This window comes from Cyprinus carpio, chromosome B16 (assembly GCF_018340385.1).
Source record: "Cyprinus carpio isolate SPL01 chromosome B16, ASM1834038v1, whole genome shotgun sequence".
NCBI lineage: Eukaryota > Metazoa > Chordata > Actinopteri > Cypriniformes > Cyprinidae > Cyprinus > Cyprinus carpio.
This window is the reverse complement of record NC_056612.1, coordinates 3,817,781-3,841,867: the sequence shown is the minus strand read 5'-3', so window position 1 is coordinate 3,841,867 and position 24,087 is coordinate 3,817,781. Positions and strand designations below refer to the sequence as shown.

The window sequence follows — 24,087 nt, the reverse complement described above, 5'->3', positions numbered from 1 at the left end:
CTTCATGATGCTTTTTCTTTTGCCTTGTATGAGATATTTCTCAAATTCCACAATCAGTGTCACCTTATCTGTCTTTGGATATTGAACGATCGTTGTTCTCCCACTTTATATATCCATTCTGCAGCTGGAGCTTTGTTGTGGGTGAACAACGATGTTGGATTTACATGACATAATTTTGCTAAGACCTCCTCATCTAAAACATAATGAAATGAACAATGTATATATTTTCGTAATGCTTGTTTTTTTTTGTTTTTGTTTTTTACAATAATCCAACTAGAATCCTACATTCGAAGCATTTGAGCATCAGTCATCTCTTATACGCTAATGCCGCACTGATACAGCAAAACATTAAAATGTAAAGAAGCCATAAAACAGGCTTCCATCGTAACATCTACATTAAACAAGAAATCATTGATGGTATAGTTCAATAAGTGCTGTTTCTCGGGGCAAGCAGTTTACTGCATGTGTTTTTCGTGTTTCTCTCCGAACAGTTCCAGTCCCACAGGGTGTAAATGAAATAGTCTATTATGTTCTACCACAGTTCTTTGCCGCCCCCACCTTCCCAACATGTTTGGCAATATGTAGGATGGTACAAGAAACAGAGTGACTGTTCTCAGAATAACACTCCAGACAATAGCATGCGTAGTGTGGGTGTGTGTTGGTATTGTTCTAGAGCGTTAATTAGCCTCAGCACATTACGGGAAGTTCTTTCAATGAACACGGTCTTGTTCATTTTGCCATTCATTCTCAGATTTACCGAACCCCGTGTTAGATGGCTGTGCCTTTTGCTTTGACCTCATAAGACAAAAAGATCTAGATTAATTTAGACTGAATCTTAATGCTATTTTCCACCCCAGCAATTTCATTTTCAGAGTGTTTCATCCCACATCACTGCATTGAGAATGTGAAATTCGGATCCTTTTTGAAGAATCTACACTGTTAAAATCATTGAATGCCCAGACATAGTGATACATTTCAGTGTCAGGTCGACATTCAGAGCGGTGTGAAGTGTTTAAGGTTTAATTCGCTGGATGGGAGCAATGAAGACTGGATTACAGGGGAAATAACTGTTTCAATCAGCTATTGTGCGAATGACTCCTGGCTCACTGTCTATGATATCATACATGCTGGCACAGAGGTGTACGTCCTACTATGCTTCATCTGGCTGTACCCAGGCGGCCTGGAAAGCACGGCATTATCCTTAATCTCTTTTATTTTTGCTCTGTTTATCTTGTCTTTATTTATTTATTTAATTTTTTTTTTTTTTACCCCCCTCTCTATCTGCTGCTTTTATTAGCTGACAAAGAGACAAGAAGCCTCTCACCCAGCAACAATGAAGCTCAATTCAGGCTGGTTAAATGAGATCTTTTCTCTCTCTTGCTCTTCCTCTAGGATCTCATGGCCATAAACCTGGAGCCGTACCGTTTCTGCGGTGTCAATATGACTGGCTTCCGCATCCTAAATGTTGACAATCCTCAGGTCGCCTCCATTGTGGAGAAGTGGTCCCTTGAGAGGCAGATTCCCCCAAAACCTGACTCCGGTCTCCTGGAAGGGATCATGACGGTATGCTTCCATTTTCTCCCTGAATATCACTGCCAGCTAACCAAAAAAGAAATGCCAAATTAAACAATGGCACAAAAGCTTTGAATAGGTTCCACTTTCACTGTAACCAATGTAATCCATAGCAGTACTTATTCAGTTAATCCATACTCTTAAAAAATAACCTTTAAAGGAGCTATTTATTTCTTAATATATTCTGTGAGCTGTTTCAGATGGATTTGGTGTCTATAATAACAATAATTGCCATGGTTGAGACTTAAATACAATATCTACTTTTATTTGCTAGGTAATATAATATTTTAGACTGCAGCATTCAGATTTAATAATCCCAAATGGTATGCCTCATGCGCTGCCATTGTTGAATAACATAATATTATAAAGACTGGTTTCAACTGTATGGGTTCTGTGAATATCTATTAATCTATTTCACAGTAGTTCAAATACTCCTACACTGTTCTGTAGAATTTCTGATTATTTTGATGTAGAGGAGTACTGTTATTACAGGAAAAAAAAAATGCATTCAGTGCTACCATTTAAATTGACTGTTCATGAATATCAACGTGTACTGCTTTATGTCTTTTGTGCAAGGTTGAAAACTCTGGCATACACATTAAATATGGTATTATTGGATCTGCAACAGCTAACAAGACTGATGTGAGACATATAGTTCCTGCCACATCCATCTGTGTGTTGAATGTTTGAATACAAACCATTGCAACCACTCAGTTTAGTCAATCCAGCTATTGACTGAAAGTACTTTTCCATCTGGTCTAGTGTTCCCTAAACTCTCTTGATATCCACAGATCTCAAATAACAACAACTTTTTGCCTGGTTACAAGAAGCCCATGGCAAGGTCGATATAAAGGACATCTCATCCTCCTTCCCGCGGACACGCTCGATCTAGAGTAGCTCACGTTGCCTGAACAATGCACACTTCAAGCCCTCATCTCTGTGGAAGATTGTTACAGTAGGATGTGTTAGAGACTCAGCAAGTGGATGGTGTACCAGTTATTTTCTTGCTTGTTATTCATTGTCCAAAGTGTTTGCAGAAAGAATCAGTCCAGTAGCTGTTGCTTTATGGTGGTGCCAGTAGCAGAGCTGGAAAGTAACATGTTATTGTCTATAGTGAGTATTTTGGTTCTTGCTTGGGTTGTGAGGGTCATTGAACAAGCATTTGTGTCTCTCTGTGCATGTCAGTTCTCAAAAGTTATATGTCAGAGGTGTTCATTTCTGCTCCTGAACGGCCAGCATCATGCAGATTTGCCCAACACACCTGACTGCAAGTTTTTTAGTAAATCTAAAGACCTTGATTACCTGGTTCAGGTGTGTTTTAATTTGGGGTTGGAGCTAGACTCTGCAGGACAGTGACCTTCCAAGAGCATGACTGGACACCCCTGGTATTTGGTAGAGGAAATGTTTTAAGTGCATAGAAAGAAACCAACTGGAGAGGGCTGGAGACCAGATACATTCAAGCAACAGTAGATGTTAAAGTTCTTTGATGAGCTGAGCTTGGGGGATTAAAAAACTTTGAGGTACAAGGTTTTATGCTGCTGCCAGCATTGCTCCTGGAGTTGGTGAAGCTGTACCTGCAATAATTCAATGTGCACAATAAAGCTTTTTATCATGCCATGTAGGGAAATACACTGTGAACTTTTTTGGAAGATGTTCTTTGCTCTTTTGCCAATACTTAAAAGCAGAGATAGGTAACTCTGGTCTAAGATGGTCACCTCATCCTACAGAGTTTAATCTCTAATCAAACAAAACTCTCTGTAATATTTGAGTAATCCCTAAAATGTCGGTTTGATTTATCAGGTGTGTTTGATTAGGGATGAAGCTAAACTCTGAAGGATAGCAGCCCTTTAAAGGATGAGTTCACTTTCAAATTAAAATTTCCTGATAATTTACTCACCCCCATGTCATCCAAGATGTTTATGTATTTCTTTCTTCAGTCGAAAAGAAATTAAGGCTTTTGATGAGAACATTCCAGCATGAAGTAGATGTCATGAACTCCAAATGGTTGAAGGTCAAAATTACAGTTTCAGTGCTGCTTCAAATGGCTATAAACCATACCAAAGATGAATAAGGGTTTTATCTAGTGAAACCATTTGAAGCTGCACTGAAACTGTAATTTTGACCTGCAACCATTTGGAGTCGACTGAAGTCCGCTATATGGAGAAAAATCCTGGAATATTTTCATCAAAAACGTCTCAGGTTACGAATGTAACCATGGTTCTCTGAGTAGGGAACGAGACACTGCGTCCTCTAGGGGTCACTATGGGGAACACCTCGTCGTGACCCGTGTCTGAAGCATACACTGAAAAAACACCAACGAGTTGGCCGGCGACAGCCTCACTACCGGCGTGACTATAAACAAGCACCAGGATAACACGTCATTCACTTCTTCGTCTGAAGCTTGCGTCCGAAGCATGGCAGGGAGCTAGAGGACGCAGTGTCTCATTCCCTACTCAGGGAACCATGGTTGCATTCGTAATCTGAGACGTTCCCTTTCAAGGGAACTTCGAACTGCATCCTCTAGGGGTCGCTATGGGGAACAGTATACCCACGCCGCCATGCTGAGGGGAGTGCAGGCCAGAATCATAGTGAACACTAAGTACCAACTCTACCATTTCCATGGGAGTTGCCCCTGGGACGTTTAGACGGCTGTCTGTGACAGTACACCTTATGGCCAAAGGCCTAAGCCTCATACCCAACTTAATTGTTAGGGCCTCGGCCCAGGGTAGAGCTGAAGGCTTGGAATCAGGAAAGATTCCTTTAAAGGGATACGGCTAGGAACCTAGCATTTTATACTAAGTCCTACCTGTCACACAGGGGCTACCGCTTGCTTCCGCAAAAGCTTGCTGAAGGAGCTGTCTCAACAGATCTCCAGTAGCAACACCCTGTTTAGATAGGTATCTGAGGATACATAGGTGGAGTGGTGCCCAAGATGAATGGGGCTTTTACCAACTCAAGAAAGGGCACAAAGCAACTGCGCAAAGCCCTCACCATATAGGATTTTAGAAAGAATGCAGAATACTAGCGTGCGAACTTACCACAGTGTGGATTTCAGAAAGTGTGCAAAGACTTCACGTGCACACTAACCATAGCATGGATTCAAATACTGTTCTAAGGAAGGGCTCTCGTGGCACTCTGATAGAGCAGCTCATAGATGGAATGGTGCATCTCAAAACAGTATGTTTGAGAGTCATCAACTCGATCTGTGAAAATAATGCTGGAGCGCTCTGGGAAAAACAGTGAAGTCAGTCTCATATGAGAGGAGAACTCCTGAATCCAGAGTAGCGCGCTCATAGGCGACCCTTCTTGGAAAAGGGGAGCACTGCTAAACTACCACGAGAATCGCCCAAATAGGTACCTCAGTATCACTCAGACTCAGACGAGAATGCTGCCTCATCTGGATCACATCCCTTAGGTTCTGCTTACCTCCTTGTGACCCACAATTCCGCTTACCCCTGCCCGCAGGTGGGGGAGGAGCGCGAGTCGCGACACTAGCCTTCTGTGCCCGTCTTTGATCCTCAGATCGAGACAGGCCAGGACCCCTATGTTGTTCGGGCTCAGACCTGGACCTTCGTGGAATGAAGGATCTGAAAGCAGCGGAGTGCGCCTTCGTCTCCCCGAACTTCTCGATCACCGTCTCAACGGAAATACCGAAAAGTTCAGAAGGCGAAACCTGAGCATCGAGAAGAAAGCCTTTTCTTTCTTCCCGATGTCTGCCAGGTTCATCCACAGAAGTCTCTCCGCCACCACCATGGCCGCCATAGTCCTGCGCTTGGCAGAGGCGGCCTGCTTGGTAGCCCGGATAGAGGCCTGTGGTGCGGCGCAGCTCGGCTACCTGATCAGGAAAAAGGCCTTCGCCTCTATCCAGGTCTCTTAACAGATCAGTCTGATATGCTTGAAGTACCACCATCGTGTGTAATAAAGCCACAGCCTGACCTGCTGCTGCGTATGCCTTGCCATTTAAGTGAGATGTATTTCTTGAAGGTGCTTAGATGGCATGGAGGGAGATTAAGAGAGGATGTCTCCCCCGCAGAATGAAAGCTCTTTCTACAGGGGGCATCCTCTCATAGCCGTTTACGTGCATCGCCTCGATGTCTGCAAAACTCTTATGCTGAAACCAATGGATGCGAGAAGAAATGGAGATGGAGATCAGGCAGAGATCAGTATGGAGATCAGGCAGAAATGGAAGGCTCACCTGAGCTGGAGGGCTATGGTCGGAAACATAACGCTCATCGAGGCGCGATCCATAAACTCCAACAGCTCTACATATGAAGGGCAGGAGAATTGAGAAGGCTCAGCCTCAGCTTCTTCACCATCCTCAAATATCTCCTGCTTTTCCTGGGTAAAACCCAGCAGAGCACTAACCTCAGTATCAGAAAGTGTTAAAGATATAACATCATCCTCCCGAGGCTCTCTCTCGTCCGACGCCATTATGAGCGCGAAAGGGAAAGTCCTTCTTTAAACCATTCAGACAGATCCACCTGAAATTCTCACGAGCTCATTCTCCTCCGTGCCTCAGCAGCGGCGGGTCCTGAACCGCGGGAAGCAGATGGCTGCCTTTTTTTTTCTCTCGGAAAGAGAGACAAACGAGAGCGGAGCTATTTCCTTGAAAAAATGCTCGCAATGCACGCAGATTGCCTCCTCAAAGACATCGCGTGTGTGCTCTTTACCCAAACAAATGACGCAAAGATCGTGTGTGTCATCGGGTGTCAAATAACACCGACACGGATGCACACATTGTCTAAACGCTTGCTAGTAGTCACCATGATAGACAGAGAAAGAGCGCTCTTACCGGTTCTTTCAGATGCACGCTTCAAACAAAATGGTCAGTTTTGAAGACGAAGAAGAGAATGACGTGTTATCCCGGTGATTGTTTATAGTCGCGCCGATAGTGACGTCAGAGGCTGTCGCCGGCCAACTCCTTGGTGTTTTTTCAGTGTATGCTTCAGACACGGGTCACGACGAGGTGTTCCCCATAGCGACCCCTAGAGGACGCAGTTCAAAGTTACCTTGAAAGGGAACCTTAATTTCTTTTCGACTGAAGAAAAAAATACATAAACATCTTGGATGACATGGGGGTGAGTAAATTTTTCAGAAAGTTTTAATTTGCAAGTGAACTAGTCCTTTAAGAATCTAATGAAATTCACACAGTTTTATAATGCAGTATCTGCAGTAATGCCACTGAATTGTCAATGGCTCACTTAGTATCTTAGTTGGAGTATTTAATTTCTGTTCATTTTGACTGCATTGAGTTCATTGTACTACTTTTGGAGGTGTGTTTAAGGCATCTTATAAGTACATTTTCAAAGTTATTGGCATTTCCTTAAGGCATTTCATAAATTTGCCATTTATTTTTCTGGATCATATACATGCAGAGGGTGTTCAGCATTTTCATTCGTTTTAGAGAGGTTTTGAGAAATGCTTTGGCAGTATCTGAGCTTACAGTAGACCGGAAAACAGTTTTATAAAAAGGGAGCGAGAACAAACTTAAGGAAGCAGTGTCTGACAGTCCTTAACATTTAGCTGTAGCCTGTTTACTATAGATTGCGTGTGTCTCAATGGGAACTTGTGGTTGGATTTGGCTCAGAAGTCTGACTCTGACTGAGATTGTGGAAAGAGATTAACTCCAGTCACAGTGGTTACAGATGCTGAAATGGTCGGAGGACTAAAATCTCATGTTGCTCTCTTGTGCTGTACTTGCTTGATGGACACTGCAGATAGATTCCTTTATCTTTTTCCATCAAAATCAGAACTCTAACATATGAAAGATACAGATCCCACCAAATTCTACAAAATGGTGGCACGACTCCTGACAGTTTTTAGAAAGCTGTGGTATTTGTTATATACTGTACAACATTAACCACATTAAGTATATATAAATTCAACAAAACTGCCACAGCTTCATAACGAAAGTTCCATTTCTCGTGTAATACAATAATACAGTATATACATGACTATGTTAATCTAATAACATTCAATATGGATATACCATATTTCTGCCAAAAATGCCATGCTTAGTGTTAATAAATGTTACAGTGGTGATAGTGTTACCACATGATAAATGTCCATAATAAATGCTGGTAATTTGTTGATTGAAACAACCATTAACTGGATCATTCATGCTACAAAGTTTCTTCTGTTCAGTCTCAATCTTCTGTTCAAGTTCAGTCTGTTTTATTTGGCTTTAAATCGCCAAAACATCCGGGGGTTGTAACAGATAATTATGTGCTGAATTCAAGTGCTTCTCACTGGATCACATGATCAAGATCAGTCTGCAAATAATCATACCTGCTCTGAATTCAAATGAGTACCGCTGTTTTGTTCCACTTTTGGAGCATTTTCCGTTTGATGTTTCTCATCAAAAATAGCAGCGCAAAATCAAAGACAGTTGGGCAACTTTGTAGCTAACAAAATGCGAACAAAACTTAGTCACAACAGCATGAAGAAAGGTCATAAAATGCGACCATTAGTCACAGTTTGAAGAAGTGCAATCTGGAATCAAGCAATACATTGGATTCTGATTGTACAGAACAACTATAGAAACAATTAGTTGTCAGACACTTATTCTTTAAAGTTTAGACGTTTATACTTCTAGCTTTGTTGAGTTAAAGAACAATGAACAATGATGGATTACTAAAAAAGCCTGGTTCATATCAAGTACAGTTCATTAAATTGGAAAATAAAGCACTTGCTTGTTAGAAGCTCATTATACTAGCACCCCTTATTAACCCTTATGCACTATCAAAACAACTATGAACCCTGGAAACTTGGGCACACAATAACATGAAAATGGTGCCTATTTCTTGAACCACAACCACCTTCTCCTCCTCCTCAAAAAACATTATCATGCACACTGTCTCCTAGCATCAGACTTGAATCAAAGGTTGAGGAGTTCTTTTCTACTTACATTTTGATTCAAGTGTGTTAATGGTCCTGAGCAGTGGCCCAGTTTGCTGTTTGACAAGGTTGTCAACTGGCCAGGTCTTGCACTCCTCCTGCTTGTCAGATCCTTTCAGCTGACATATCGCCCCCCTATTTATTCCAGACAGATGCTGCTCTGACGTACGACGCTGTCCACATCGTGTCGGTTTCTTACCAGCATGCGCCGCAGATGACTGTCAACTCATTGCAGTGTCATCGCCACAAACCCTGGAGGTTCGGAGGACGCTTCATGAGTTTCATTAAAGAGGTAATGACAGTCGCTCATGGCAGTGCTGTCACAAACACTTCAGCTCTCCAAAGACAAGATAAGATATATAAGATATTGTTTAAATAACACAGTATCAACTTCTCAGCTAAACACTTGTCACTGATTCATTTTAAGAGGTTGTCTTTTTATGTTTTATTTAATCTGCATTATTTGTATACGGAGACAAAAAAAAAAAAAAAAGAAAAAAAAAAGTATTTGCACATGTTAGAGATGATTACAAACTTTTAATTGCAATATTTTAATGAATATTTTAATTTTCAATAATTTTCAATATTTTTAATTTTCATTTGAAAAAAAAAAAAAAGATAGCTTAAGCACACTTTTCATGTTAAATATTTCATTACAGTTTGGTAGGTCTGAAAGTAGAATCAATAGATACACAACTCAAATTAAAGACAACATGCATTTGGTCAGTTTTCGAAAATTCCCATACACTGACCCCAGGAGGTTAATGTGAGTGGTGTGAACTTGAAGAGAACGCAATACAGCCACTAAAATCACCTTGACAACAATTGCTTAAAAGTAACATTAACAGTGATATTATTTGTAAAGTTGTTAGCGGAGAAAAAATCTAGACTAGCAGCATTTATAAATGCTAAATTATTTATTTATTTATTTTTATTTTGATACGTAATGTCAGCCAAGGGTCAATAGAGATACTGCAATGAATCAGTGGAGAAGACATTGTATGGAATAATATATATATATATATTTTAATTGCATGGCATTCCAATTAATTGGAATTGACTGGTAAGTTAGTTAAAGTAAAATTATTAAGTTATACATAGAAAATCAAGCTTTTATTTTTTAGTCGTCGACCAATATGGATTTTTCAGTGGTGGTTGTTGATATCTTAGGGAGCATTGTGGCCGATGTCCAATATAAATCCAATACATATTTCACATAATTTAATTAAAATATAGTAAGAACACATGCATAAGAATTGCTGAAATTAATTTTATATTTATTTTATATCATATTTACTATATTATATAATAATAAAAAAATAAAAATAAATAAATAAAAACAACAAAGGTTAGAATTTGCATGAACGGACTGTTACACAACGAGTACACTCATTTATCCATCTATATTCTGATATATAGATATAGATATTATTTAATGCAGACTCATCTTTGTGAATTGTTTACCTTAAAAAGTGTGCCTGTGGTATCTTTCTGTGAAATAAAGAACAGTTGCTCTGATGTTTTCTTATCAGTGACATTCCTATACATTTAACTGTGACCTAAATGTCCAAATACCTTAACCAAGTAGTCATCAGTAAATACTTTTACTACTGATAAATACGGCATCATTATTCAGAGGCAATCTTTAGTTACTACTTAATAACGGTGGATATTACCTGATAAACAATCACCATTCACCATCCACTTTAATTGCTTCATTTAAGTGCAGTAGATAAGTTGATTGCAGCGAGTTTGCGTTCGTACTATTCCGGCTCTGCAGTACTAAACTCACAGTGTCCCACTTTCTCATCACCATGTGCTTTCCACGCAAATGTGCTCGTCATAATCAGCTCTTATTTCAGCTCACAAGAGAGACTTTGATTGGGACTCATAATAGGCAGATTAGAGTTGTTGAACACAGCTCTGTGGAGCGGCGCATATGAGAGAAGAGCAAAATGAGGGCCGTAGAGTTGGCGTGGAGAGCATTGTCTCTCTTTGGCATAGCAGAGAACACGCGTTCTTGTGAAATGTCCTCGCTCCTGAACAAGAACAGAGGTGTTTCATTTGGAAGAGGTTATGGAGAGGGCTGGAGATCAGTGTGTGTTATTTGGGGGAGGAGCTCTGTGCTTAGAGGATGAGGGAGGAATGGGGAGGAGGAGTTGCAATGTAATTTTTTTTGTGTCTCTAGAGATTGTTGCAAGTGAGATGGTCGTTAATTAGGACGGAGGTCTTGGGGGAAGATGTGTCTGAGGCGCTGGGATGTAAAATGTAATTAAAAAGGAAATAGAAGCTGTGTGTGTGTGTGTGTTTCTGAGGATGTATATTGGGGTGTGTGTGCAAGCACAAGTGTACCATACTTGGACAAAATTCAGAACTGAAGAACTGACTTCTTTTCAATTCATGAGTGTGAATTTGAATGGATTTTGACACACCACAGGATGTTGAATTGGATATCGAATTAAATCTTATTTTATTTCAGCTAGTTGCCATTGTAGCATTTATTTTTATTTTTATTAATAAACATTAATTTCATTAGTCCAATAAAACATGAAAAATTACATCAAAAATCATGTAATGTTTTGTATTTTTCAAGTAGTTTGATATATTTCTGTAAAGCAAAATATTTATTTAGTGCTGTCAAAATATTTAATATACCACATCACAAAAAAATATATATTTTTTTTAAATTTCTATAAATAAATATTGATATTATTTGCAGAATTTGAAGTGTGCTAATAGTTAATGAGTATCAGTAGATTCCATTTTTCCCCTGTTCTGTCAATTCTAGATAACTTTATTTTGGCTCATTTTGAAGACTTTGGGGTTAAACAGAGCATGTATTAACATATTATGGTATTACAGTAGGTGGCCAACCAGAGTGTGCTTTCTACCACCGTGAGTGCCGCCGCCGAGTCTGCAAAGTGCATTTGCAGCTTTTGACTGCTGAGTGGCGCTTTAACCACAAGTTATCAAACAAACACATCAAAGCACATTTTCGCAAATAGACGTCAGCTTTGCCTCGCCAATGTGTTACATTTGCCGGCTGCAGTCAGAGGAAAATGAAAGAAAAACACTGTAGTTAAAATATTGAATATTCACAGATAAAACTTTAGTAGCCTACTTAATAAGTTATGTTTGTTTCTTAGAAAGAATAAAACCAAAAAAACATGCACATACTTTGTTATTCGTTACCTGTAATTTATTTTGACAGATAACTACTTGGGGAAAAGATATCTGTCTGTACACTGATTAAAAAATTGTTGCCTGTTTTATAAATTATTTCCATTATTTTAGTAAAACGTGAGGCACTGAATAATTTCGCTCCCATTATTTAGGCCAAACTAAAACAAGAAATGGTTGTAGTAAATTAAACCTGGCCACGATTTAGCTAAAAGTTTAATTTACAAGCTCATTTAAATTTGTTCTCTCTTTTTATATTTGATTTAATCTGCATTCACTGTATATAGTGGCATCAAAAAGAACTGAGAATACATTTGCTCCTTTTTTTTATTTATATATATATATATTTTTTTCTGAAAATCTATCTTATTAATTTATTATTCAGTTCTGCCTCCTTTGTTGATTTAAATTAAATTCAAATTGGGGAATTTAATTGGGATCGAAATAACATTCTCAGTTAAATTCTGAATATCGCACAACCCTGGTGTGTTTTAATTGTTGAACCTCTCTCTTGTTCTTTGAATCTCATTGGGATGGCCTGACGGGACGGCTGTGCTTCAACAGAACTACAGGTCTGCGCACCGACTTTGATCTTGATATTGTGAGTCTTAAGGAGGATGGCCTTCAAAAGGTAAACCACCACACAAATACATAACAACTGTCTCAAATCAGACACAACATAACTCTCAAACAAAGCACACATTGGATAATAATGCTTTTGCTGTGTCTTCATGCTTTTTTGCATAGCAGGAGGGATAAAATGATCAAAAGCTGTTTTCTTCTGCTAATGCTCGCCTGTTAAACAGTGTGCAATAATTCACTTTTGTTTTGCATAGTCGATTATGCCAGAAACTTCCATGCTGCCTAAGAACAAATGCATCATTGAAAAGGATTGTTTCTTCCCTCAAATAACCTTCTGATCTCGCAGTCTAGCATACTCAAACCTCTTGTACCTTGTCTCATTTGGTCACCATTGCTGTGCAAATGAAGAGCAATTTGTGTCTTACGTTTAATTTAGCTGCTAACAAGGAAGCAAATGAGGTGTTTAAACATAAGCATAAGTTAGTGGATCATAAAGCAAATTGGATTAGTGTACAAAGTACTGTTAATTACAAGCCTCCCTTAATGACCGGCTGAAGTTGCATATAGCTTGCTTTTGTGTAGTAATGAGGTATGTAAGTATAGCTGCGCTCAGTTTTGTTAAAAGAAGTGCGACTAGTGCAAAATTAGCACTAGTATTTTATTGATTAGTTGTCACACTTTGATACAAAATGTAAATTATGCAAGATGTGTTTGTCTGTTGTGTCTGCACAACAATCATTTATCACGGTTATTGTGCTCAAAAAATGTAATCAAGATTATTATTATTTTATTTTTTTTATGTTTCAGACTTAGATTACTAAACTACATGTGTACCAGTGTTTTCAGTTCGATTTAATTAAAAAAATAAAAATGATTGGGAGATTTTAACACTTGAGATCTGGCAACTGCAACAACTTGTAGAGACATGTTACAAATTAAAATGACAAATTAAAATGAAATGTTTTCAGGATAAATAAATTAATACATGAAAGAAAAGAGTCTGGCTATATTACACTTTTATTTGAGCAGAAACTCCAGCTTACATATTGGCCTTTTTGGTCTTTTCAGCTTGTATGCATTTTTTTCCTCATAATGTAGACATAGTATGTGCACATGATTGCCAGGTTGGGAAGACTAAGTAAACCACTGGGCAAAAACTGTATCAATTTAAGAAAGGAAAAGCTCTGATTGAGGGATTTAAAGGCTTGACATCTGGCAACCACAACCATGAAAACTTGTGGAGGCTTGTTACCAATGCATGATAATGCAAATTACAAATTGAAATGAAATATTTTCGTGATAACCAGCGAGCACATATCACAAACAATTATGCTTAATAAACTGGGAGAAGCAGGAATTATGATCACAAATAAAATACGATTCATTGTGCAGCTCTATTGCACCAATCACTTTCACAAAACCTAATGCAATTCCCAGTGACATGTACAGATTTCTCTTAGTATACCACCAGATGTACATTTTCTAGAAGCAGACATTCAGAGAGAGAGAGAGAGAGAGAGAGAGGATATTAATCTGCATTTTAGATTTGAATAAGTAGGATTTGAGAAGGCCAATAAAGTCTCCTGTCGGCAGTGTGAATAAATAATCGTGCCTTCCCCTGATAATCACTTTTAATGAATTTAGCTAATTGCAGTCGATTTGCAATAATGGAACATTACCCTATAAAGTGGCATAGCATATCATTTGAAACGTGCATCCCCCTGAATTTGCACAATCTGTAACTAATACATGTCTCAAGTCATATGCATATGTTAGGTTTTGCATCAGGTGAGAGGTGTTATTGGGTGATTTTTGCACCTGAGTGGCTCTGAGATTTGCCGTTCTTGTGTCTTTATGAATATGAGAGCAGTAGTGGTGGTGCTGGAAAGGGAATTGCCACACTCTCTCTCAGACAGAGATAAATACAGACAGCTTTGAGGCCATTTGTAGTAATGATTTGTTGAGGAGTGACTGAACAATATGCAGGACTTCCTTTTCCTCGCTGCAGGGGATTTTTTGTGCAAAACTAGCTTAATTTGCTCAGATTCGCTATGTGCTGATATCAGACGGATTATTCACAGTACAACTATTTCAACTCCCTCTGCTGTCTGCCTCTTACTGTGCATGTATTTGTTGTGTGTTTGTGTATGTGTGTTTGTACCTTAATTAATTGTAAGCACTTTTTTTTTATTTCTAATATCTCTCTAGGCAGATAGAACGCTCCGGCTAAAATAGATTCATTGACTGATAATCGACTGGATTGGTCCCACTGCAGAGTTAAACAAATTAGCTTGCAAGATTTATATTGACCAATATTTCTTGTCTTGAGTATAGTTTTATGATATATTTGGATAGTTTGGATAAGGTACGACCAGTTAATACAATACTTATACAAATGTATATTTTATACAATACTGGCCAAAAATTGTAATAATTAAGATTGTATTATAATGATAATAAATAAATAAATAAATAAATAAATAAATAAATAAAAAAAAAAAGAAAGAAAGAAGTCTCTTATTCTCACCAAGGCTGCATTTATGTGATCAGAAATTACAGTAAAAACAGTAATAGTTTGAAATATTATAGCTGTTTAAAATTCCTGTTTGAATTAAATTTGAATGTGGTTTATTCTTGTGATGCAAAGCTGGATTTTCGAGAGCATTACTCAAGTCTTCAGTGTCACATGATCCTTCAAAAATCATTATAACACGCTAATTTGCTGCTCAAGAAACAGTAGTAGTAGTAGTAGTATCATCACACTAAAGCAGTTTAAATATAGCATTGTTAAATATACATTGGATAGAAAGGAGAGATAATATTAAAAAACTTAAAATGCTTTAAATGCATTAATTGCATACCTGGATATCATTAACACATTTTTTATTGTCAAAGGATGGACAGCTGGTTCAATTAAGAACAACAACACTATTGTAACACTAGACCCTTTGTCTTCTATACTGGTTTAATATGAACTTTTAGAATAATATACACATATGATAAATATTAATTTTAAAGTGGAAGTGAAGCAGTCGGTCAAACTTACATTATTTAGTGATCTCCATGTTAATTAAAAAATGTGTAACAAAGATGATTAATGTAACCATTTTAAAGAAAAAAAGGGGATGTTTTACTATAGCTTTTGGAGCAAGGTCGCTGCCATCTTGCAGTACCACAGCATGTGACGTCAGGGAGGTTGGTTCGAACACACGCTTGTTTAAATAGACAAACTTAAAAGGACCATTGAGCCCATAATAAGCGCAAATGCTTATGAATCTGCTCTGGTTTGGAGTGAAAAGCGGGTCAGAAACAAATCGCATTTACGTGGATACCTGTCAAAACAGCTATTCTGACATAACATTCTGTGCATTTGCTCAAGCAGACAAGAAAGAGGACTCAGTTTGGTACTCATCTGCAGTCCGAGTCGAGCGTTTTTGTGTGTGTGTGTGTGCAAAGAAACAATCTTTTATAGCTACGTGAGTACCGCATTGAAATCTCTTCCGTGCTGACTAGCTTCTGAATAGCTTAAAACGCTTTAGTGTTTAAACTGACAAGGCTTAAAAACATGATAGTGATAAAGCAGCACTAGTCTGATCATTCAGATAGGTGATTAGTTAAACTACATTCCCTTAACAGCAGGTAAATTCGCAGGTGAACATAAAATATGTTACGTACTTTACTGGTGAACGAGACACATCATGCCACATGAACAATACTGTATGAAGCGTTGTTTGTTTACATCACGTTGCGCCTCGCATTATGAAAACAATGTTAGGGATACAGTGATCAAAACTTTGTGATATACAGTAGATGAGGTGACACTGATATAGATATTGTATATGTTGAATATGGTGAAAACCAAAACATTTGTGTAAAAATAACATTTCTGTGTTCAAAAAGTAAAGAAATGCTTATATATTACTTAACTGGCCAATGGAGCATTCCAACCCTGTGACGTCACACGCTGTGGTACTGTAAGATGGCAGCGACCTTGCTCCAAAAGCTATAACAAAACATCCTTTTTTCTTTAACTCTTTCCCCAACAGCATTTCTTTTTTTCTTTAAAGTTGCAAGCCACCGATAGCAATTTTGATAATTTTCACTAAAATTTGATGGCCTACGGTATATTTTGCCTGTATGAATACTTGAATATGCAATACACCAAAATAAAGATCGAGCCTCTACTTTTAAACAAAAAAAAAAAAAAAAAAAGTTTTATTCTAGTTTAAAGCATTCTTTTTTATCAACACTTGAATATAAGTAGGTTTCTTAAAAATATATAGTTTTGAGCAAAAAGTTAATTTTTATCAAAAACTACATCTGGATAATATTCAGTACAATTATCAAAGCATAAATCCAGTAAATCGCTTTCATCAACACCTCCAAATCTTGAATAGCCATATACCACTTCCTGGATCAACATTTTACTCCGTAACATTATGCAGTTTTCATTTATATGCTGTCTATTGCTGATGATCGCATTATTTTTCTGTTTACATAAGAGATCTATCTATCTATCTATCTATCTATCTATCTATATATATATATATATATATATATATAGATAGATAGATAGATAGATAGATCTCTTATGTAAACAGAAAAAATAATGCGATCATCAGCAATAGACAACAAAAAAGATCTATCTATCTATCTATCTATCTATCTATCTATATATATATATATATATATATATATATATATATATATATATATATATTTTTTTTTTTTTTTTTTTTTTTTTTTTTTTTTTTTAATTAAAGTGGAAATAACTTTACTAAATAATGTAAGCTTGACTGATTGCTTCACTTCCACTTTAAAGGCCAGGAACTTTTTTTTTTTTTTTTTTTTTTTTAAAGTACACAAACATAGCCTCGAACGTGCAAAATTTGTCAACATGCAATTCAGAAACATTAAAACCCATTCAGAACCATAGATCTTAGTTAAGTGTATGTTAAGTGTATGTTTAGACATTTTTACTGGAAAACAGTACCAAAATAATGATTAGGATAAAGATCTTTTTTACAGTACAACTTAGAAATCAACCAACTAGTGGCTTGTTTATAGTTGATGCTAATTTTTGATCACCAAAAAAATAAAATAAATAATAATAATAAATAACACCTTTACAATGTTATCAGATTATAATACATACCATATGTTCTGCTTTTTCCTTTGTTCAACATTTTCTTTTTGCAAAATTGAATTGAAAAGCAATCTCCTTTGGTGCAATTGCCCTTCCTCTATGTTAATGTATTCAGAGTGTATGCAAGGGCCTAGCTACTCATGAGCCCAAGCACAGACCTATTGGCATAAAAACAGAAGAGCCAATCAACTAATGCTTCTGGATGAGCTCAGCACAGTGCTGCTAATGCAGTCAGATGGGCTATTGCGATGTGGATGGGTCACACAGGTAAGTGAAACATGCTCTGACTACATAAATTTCATCTTTTCTAGGTGGGGAAGTGGAGTGCATCTGGGGGCTTGAACATCACGGAGGTCCCCAGGCAGAACGGCATGAACATCACTGACTCGCTTTCCAACCGCTCGCTGGTCATCACCACCATCCTGGTAAGGTCATCGAGAGGCTATATGTGTGAAAGAGAGCGCTCTTTCTGTCTCCTGTTTTATTATTCTGTGTCTAATTTACTCTTTCTCCAAAATTCACTATTTTTTCTAGTGTGCTTTACCTTGCTTCAGGTCAGCGTATGGGCTGCTTTTCAAGTAATGAAACACACATGCTCCAGATTCTCATTTTTTCTCACAGATATGCCAAATAGCTCTGTCCCTTTCAGTGTCTCAGTCCTTGAAATAAATTGACCTGGCTGAATCAACAACACAAGATGTCTCCCCCTGTTTGAAACAAAGTTTGAGGCTCAACCATCTCCCATGACTGCTTTAGTTAGCAGAATAACAATTCTGATTTGAAGATAGTACCATTTTCATAATGTTTATTTTCCTCCTGTACATAGAAGTGAGCATTCGAGGTAGCCCCAGGTGATCAAAAGATTCATCAAAAGTCATAAGTCTTTCTTATGACTTTTGTTGAATGAAAAAAAAGAGAAAATCTAAATTATTAATATGGACATATATATATATATATATATATATATATATATATATATATATATATATATATATATATATATATATATATATATATATATATATATATTATTTTTTTTTTTTTTTTTTGCATAGTAACTTGACATGAAGTCTTGAGGCCCGTTGACATTCTTTGACTGTTAGAAAGCATACAAATACCATAATATGTTAGCAGATATTTAGGAGACATGCAAAGTTTGCATGCAGGTATTCTACTTTGAAATGTGTGATCCATGTCGGAATCTCTGTTTTTTATTTTTTTGGTTTCTGTGACTCCACTCACTGCCAGTTTACCCAAAAGTATTTTGACACCGTGAGTTGCCAATTGGCAGAAAACACAATGTATTGCAGCCATTGGAAGCCAGCAAATGAACTGGGTTAGAAATTGCATTCTATCTGACCTAAAATTCCTCTGTGTCCATCTAAAAATATTTATGACCAGAGAAATATTAAAACGCGGATACATCAACCCATTAACTTGTTGCATTCCTCTGTAAAATGTGTATGTCCTCAAAGTGGCAACCCTGAATGAGCATTTAAAGAGCTCTAGCATTAAAAGAGGCAGACATGAGAGAAGCTTGTAATATGGTGGCCTTTTGGTGCCAAAGATTTCTGACACATTTAATACCCACTATTAAAAAGAAAAATAACATACAACTTATTTGTGAAATGGTTTAGTGCTGACTATAGTAGATAATGTCTAGGCATATGATCAATGGGGAAAAGGCAATATAAATATATGTGGAAGTAACTTATTTTCTGTGAATATGCAAGACTTCCATTTATTTTGTTTCTATAGGTGAATAACTAGAGGAATAACAAAGAGCAGTAAATGGTAAATCTATTTGCCCTACAAACTACAGTAATGCATTTATGATTATGATAGTAATTTAAAATAATATAACAAATATCAGTTTGCAATAGCAAGCAGCATAACAGGTTTTGTTCAACTAAAATAACTGCATACGAATGACACCAAGCTTGTGAAATGTGAATTAAAGTCACAAGTAGCTGTGCCCATGCTTAGGTGAAGGTGGATAGTATAAAGTATAAAGTATTATGTGAAATCAGGACACTGTCAAATAAAATATTACCTTTGTTAATTGCCTAATTTGATTGAAAATTATGATTTACAGCCCTAAAAATAAGTAATAAGCTTAAACGGCTAACCCTTGCACAGGTACTTTAAAAATTCAATCAGCTCACTTATTGGATAATGCCACTGACCCATTCTAATTTGGTTTCTCTCTATAGGATATTTTCAGAGATTTACTATAAACATGTGGCCTTAACTTATTACTGTTACAAGCAGATGCATGCTGGGTGAAATTCTGCTTTACCCAATGTCATTTGCCAGATAATAGCACAAATGACACATCTTAAAATAAATGTGTGCCCATTCAACACTGCATTTTCACAGATGCCCCGAGGGCTGCATTTATGCATGTCGCAGGAATGTTTCGGGATTTTGTGGTACTGACAGCAGCCTCTGTGGACTTATTTTGGACAGGCAGATGAGTTATCAACAGAGATAAACACTGTCATTAAATGTGGATTGAGCTGCAACGCTATAATTATGAGTTAAGGTCTTGATAGGATATAATCAGAGATTTTCTAGTACCACTGCATGTCCTGGGTATTGTTATCTTAATATAGTAACCACATATTTTATTTTATTTATTTAATTTTTAATTTAAAGACATTAAATGGGGTATTGAATAAGGGTCACTTTAAAGTGACACAATTTTGAATACAAATGAAGAATAATACATCACACATAACAATTATGACAAATAGAAATTATAGTTTAACATCCTGAAGGCTCACTGACAACAACTTCCTTCAGGAAAAAAAAAAAAAAAAAAGAGATATTGCCACAGTCTAATTTGTGGACCTTGGAATATAATATGATCATATGATTGCATCAGCTGACAATTAAGAAGGCCAAAACTTTTGACTGATGTCATCGCTCAAATGATGGAGGCATCATTTAACACTTTCTTGCTTTGATTAAACAGATTGTTTCACACTTCAGTCTGTGTAACTGGTTCATTTCTGTAACTGCTCACACAGGAAAAGACGGAGAAGGTATTAAAAGAAAAAAAAAATAAAAAATTAGTTTGCCACCGAACCTTAGGGAATTTTACAGATTGGGGGCTTAGAACAGATGGTAACTGTTATAGATGTTATTTTTTGGACACTCAAACTTTTTGATTGAGATAATTGGACAACTTGTAAAGAGTTTTGTTTCATTCTACATCCATTCAATCCATGGCTCATGCTTTCATCTAAAACAGGCTGACACCTAAAAAGTCTTAAACAGTCCAAATGTTTTATATTAAAAATATATATAAATAACTGTATCTTCTGATTAGATGTGTTTCATGTCAAGAATTTATGATACCTGCATGTAGCTTAATTGTTCTCATATTGTTTTTGTATATTTGCATGGGTACTGGGGCTAGTTGTCACACTTTTAACTCCAATGAATATTTCCCAGTCAGTGTATTTTTGAAGTTTTTGTATAGGCACATATGCTTATATTACACAGTAGATACTAATTAGATTAAATGTTGTTGACAGACAAAATAACTATTAATAAAAAACTAAAAAAAAAAAAAAAAAAAAAAAAAAAAAAAAAAAAAAAAACTGATTATTTGTGATAAACTTTGACATTAAACAATATATAATGATATAAAACAATTCATGAAAAAATGGAAACTGATGAGGGATACAGTTTAGGGACAGATCTGATCTTATTATTAGGTTTAAATGTGGGTTTAGGTGTAGTAGGCTAATTACAGATGTAACTACATAAATTATAGATGTAATTACAGGAAGGTATTTTCAATATGAGTACAATGTAAAATACTGTTACTGAGAGTGCTGAAATAGCTCTTGTGAAAATCCTCCTGTGTGGCAACTAATCCTGGTCTCTCAAATAAATCGTTTAATTTACAGTCTTTTCAGAGTGCACAAATCTCAGATCTTGACAGGTCCCACTTGAAATATTGTTCACAACACTCTAAAGCATCTATTATTATTAAGAAGCCTGGACAGGGCATAAAATTGCAATGAAACTGATTCTCCAATTCAGTTCAAGGATGAACGTGCATGTCATGAATGCTAGTCCTGATTTCAGCTGCCAGCTGAATACTTTGGATTTTTCGTCCAGCTAGAATTGTGTCATTTTCTATTTTCTGGCTAAAATGGAAAATGCTGTCAGGGCTATAAGGATGTCACAGAATGTTTGAAACACACAGATAGTGAAGGTCACCTTGAGGGAGTTTGATCAGAAGCACCGCAAGCAATAAATAGAGCAATCCTGAAATAACTGTATAACTACTGGTGCTGACATAATGCTTCATTAAAACGTCTTTATCTGTCTCCATTACGAAAAATGTCACAGGGATCTGATTTCTCAAGGACTAATCCAATGAATTTCCTCCTCAATAAGCCCTCAACATTAAACAGAAGCCATTCTGTTGTCACTTGCTTTTAAATACCTCACACATTTTATGTACTGCACTTATTTTGCTGCTAATATAAGAAAAGTGTTCACTCAAGTGAATGTCTCTTTTTTGAATATTACTGGTTCCCTCTTGTTCCACATTTATTCCCAGCCTGGTTGGTACTGTAGATCCAGTAGGTCAGAAAGTGTGTGTGGACAATATCAAAAAGCCCAAAATTATCAGTTTGATGATAGGGCATGTTGGGCATGCTCAGGATCTATCATGTGTTGATAGATCATTATGTCTGAATATAAAGGGTAATGCCTGTTGCTCCCATTGCTCCTTGGCAATGCCTTGGATGTAGGGATGCTCATTTTAACCGGTTAACCGTTAACCAACCATAATAATTTTGACCAATTAATACAATGTTAAACGGTTTAAAATTTTTTTATATATATATATATATATATATATATATATATATATATATATATATATATATATATATTTATTTATTCATTTTTTTCAGTAATTTATCAAAATATTTTTAAAAGGTTTACTGCATGGTTAAAATAGGCGCTAAGCATATATATATATATATATATATATATATATATATATATATATATATATATATATATATATATATATATATATATATATATATAAATGTTCTTTTTTTTTGAGAGAGAGAGGGAGAGAGAGAAAAAAAAACAAATTGCATATAAGTTGCATTTTATTATTTAATTCAGAAATTAACCTAATGCCGATGTGAAATGTTTCCAAACATTATAATAAATATTGTAAACATAGCTTGGCTATTTTAGTTCCCCTCACTCCACAACAAATCCTTTCAATTTAATGGTAGCCTATTTAAAAAAGAACAAGAACTTAAAATATAAGAAGCTATAAACGACAAGCCAAAACAAATTCATTTAGGCTAAAACGAAACTGAAACCAATGCTGGGTCTCTCATTCGACAGTCAATCAAAAGTTTCCATATTCATGATGTATTTGAATGGCAAAATATTATTTATTATGTACTTCTCTTGCGTTCCAATATCCACGTTAAAAAATAAATAAATAATTGTTTTGCATAAAATCACGGGGGTACGGTGGAAACGCTTAACGCCACAGATTTTACTACATAATTAAACTGAGCAGTGTGTTTTTTTCATATGTTTGACTGACTGTATTTTATTATGATAATGAACAGTCTGCATTGTCAAGGTAGCAATGCTTAACTATGTGCGCGCATGTGCGCCAGTGCAATTACTTGATTTTTTTTCCCCTTCTAATAGTGGAAGCAACTACTCCTTTTAGTAATAAAGATAATTGGAATTGTAAAAAGGTTTGCTTTTAATTGTGTACATTCACAAACAAACAATCAATCAATATATAAATAAATAAATAAATATTTGTGCTTTTGTAAAACAGGCCTAAAGATAAATAGGATGCCGCTTTCTTCCATCTTGGTTTCCTTTCACACAGCACAAAAACAATTTTCAAATCGTTTAACGAGCATCGATTGTCGGTTAGGTGAAATAACCGAAATTAACCCCTTTGTGGCCAAGGATCATCAGCTATCCCAGATTATTGTTGTTTCACTTTCACAGCAAGTTAAACATCACACTCTTGACTAACTGTGCAATAAGTCGAAAGATTAAAGACTCTAGTTTCGATATTTGACCACTTAATAAAATATTGTTGATAAAACATTGTTGCAGTAACAGTAATTTAGTCATTTATGACAGGAGTGCAAAATAATAAATCCATATTATGTCAAATTCTGAATAGAAATTCACCACGCATTCATATTCAGTCACGTCAGCAGCAGTTTATTTGTGTTCCAATAGATTCACTGAACAGTGTCAGTAAGGGTTTATAGACCAAATATGCATGTACATGGAGATATATAGATATAATTTCTCATGTTTACTTCATATTTCTTCTGACAGAGTCTTAATTTATATTCATTTTCCACTGATTTACGCAATCTGATGACAATTAGCCACTCCCAGCGCTGTCTCTGTGTGTGCCCTCCTCCGTGTTGGTGCTGTGACTCAGACAAACTCTGATTCGTCCTTCGCCTTGTCAATCTTTTGTGTCTCATAACAAGACAACGTGTCATCGTGTCACATGCTTCCTTTACTCTTCCGCGTTGATATCTGACCACAACAACACAGAGAAACCTCTGTACCCATGAAATATCCAGATAATAAATACACGATTATGATAGTATATGGTTTTTATGTGATTTTCTTGAGATTTGGGGCATTTATATAACAATAATTATTAT

General features: G+C 36.3%; 1 protein-coding gene across 1 annotated transcript in view; it reads left to right on the top strand.

Moving 5' to 3' along the window:
• The window catches only part of LOC109080064 (glutamate receptor ionotropic, kainate 3-like), a 135,036-nt gene that overhangs the window by 73,565 nt on the left and 37,384 nt on the right, over positions 1-24,087 (top strand). Inside the window, exons 6-9 of the mRNA XM_042740360.1 lie at positions 1,393-1,563; positions 8,618-8,761; positions 12,173-12,280; positions 17,689-17,802. Of these exons, the coding sequence (XP_042596294.1) occupies positions 1,393-1,563; positions 8,618-8,761; positions 12,173-12,280; positions 17,689-17,802 (537 nt within the window). The remainder of the gene's footprint in view (positions 1-1,392; positions 1,564-8,617; positions 8,762-12,172; positions 12,281-17,688; positions 17,803-24,087) is intronic.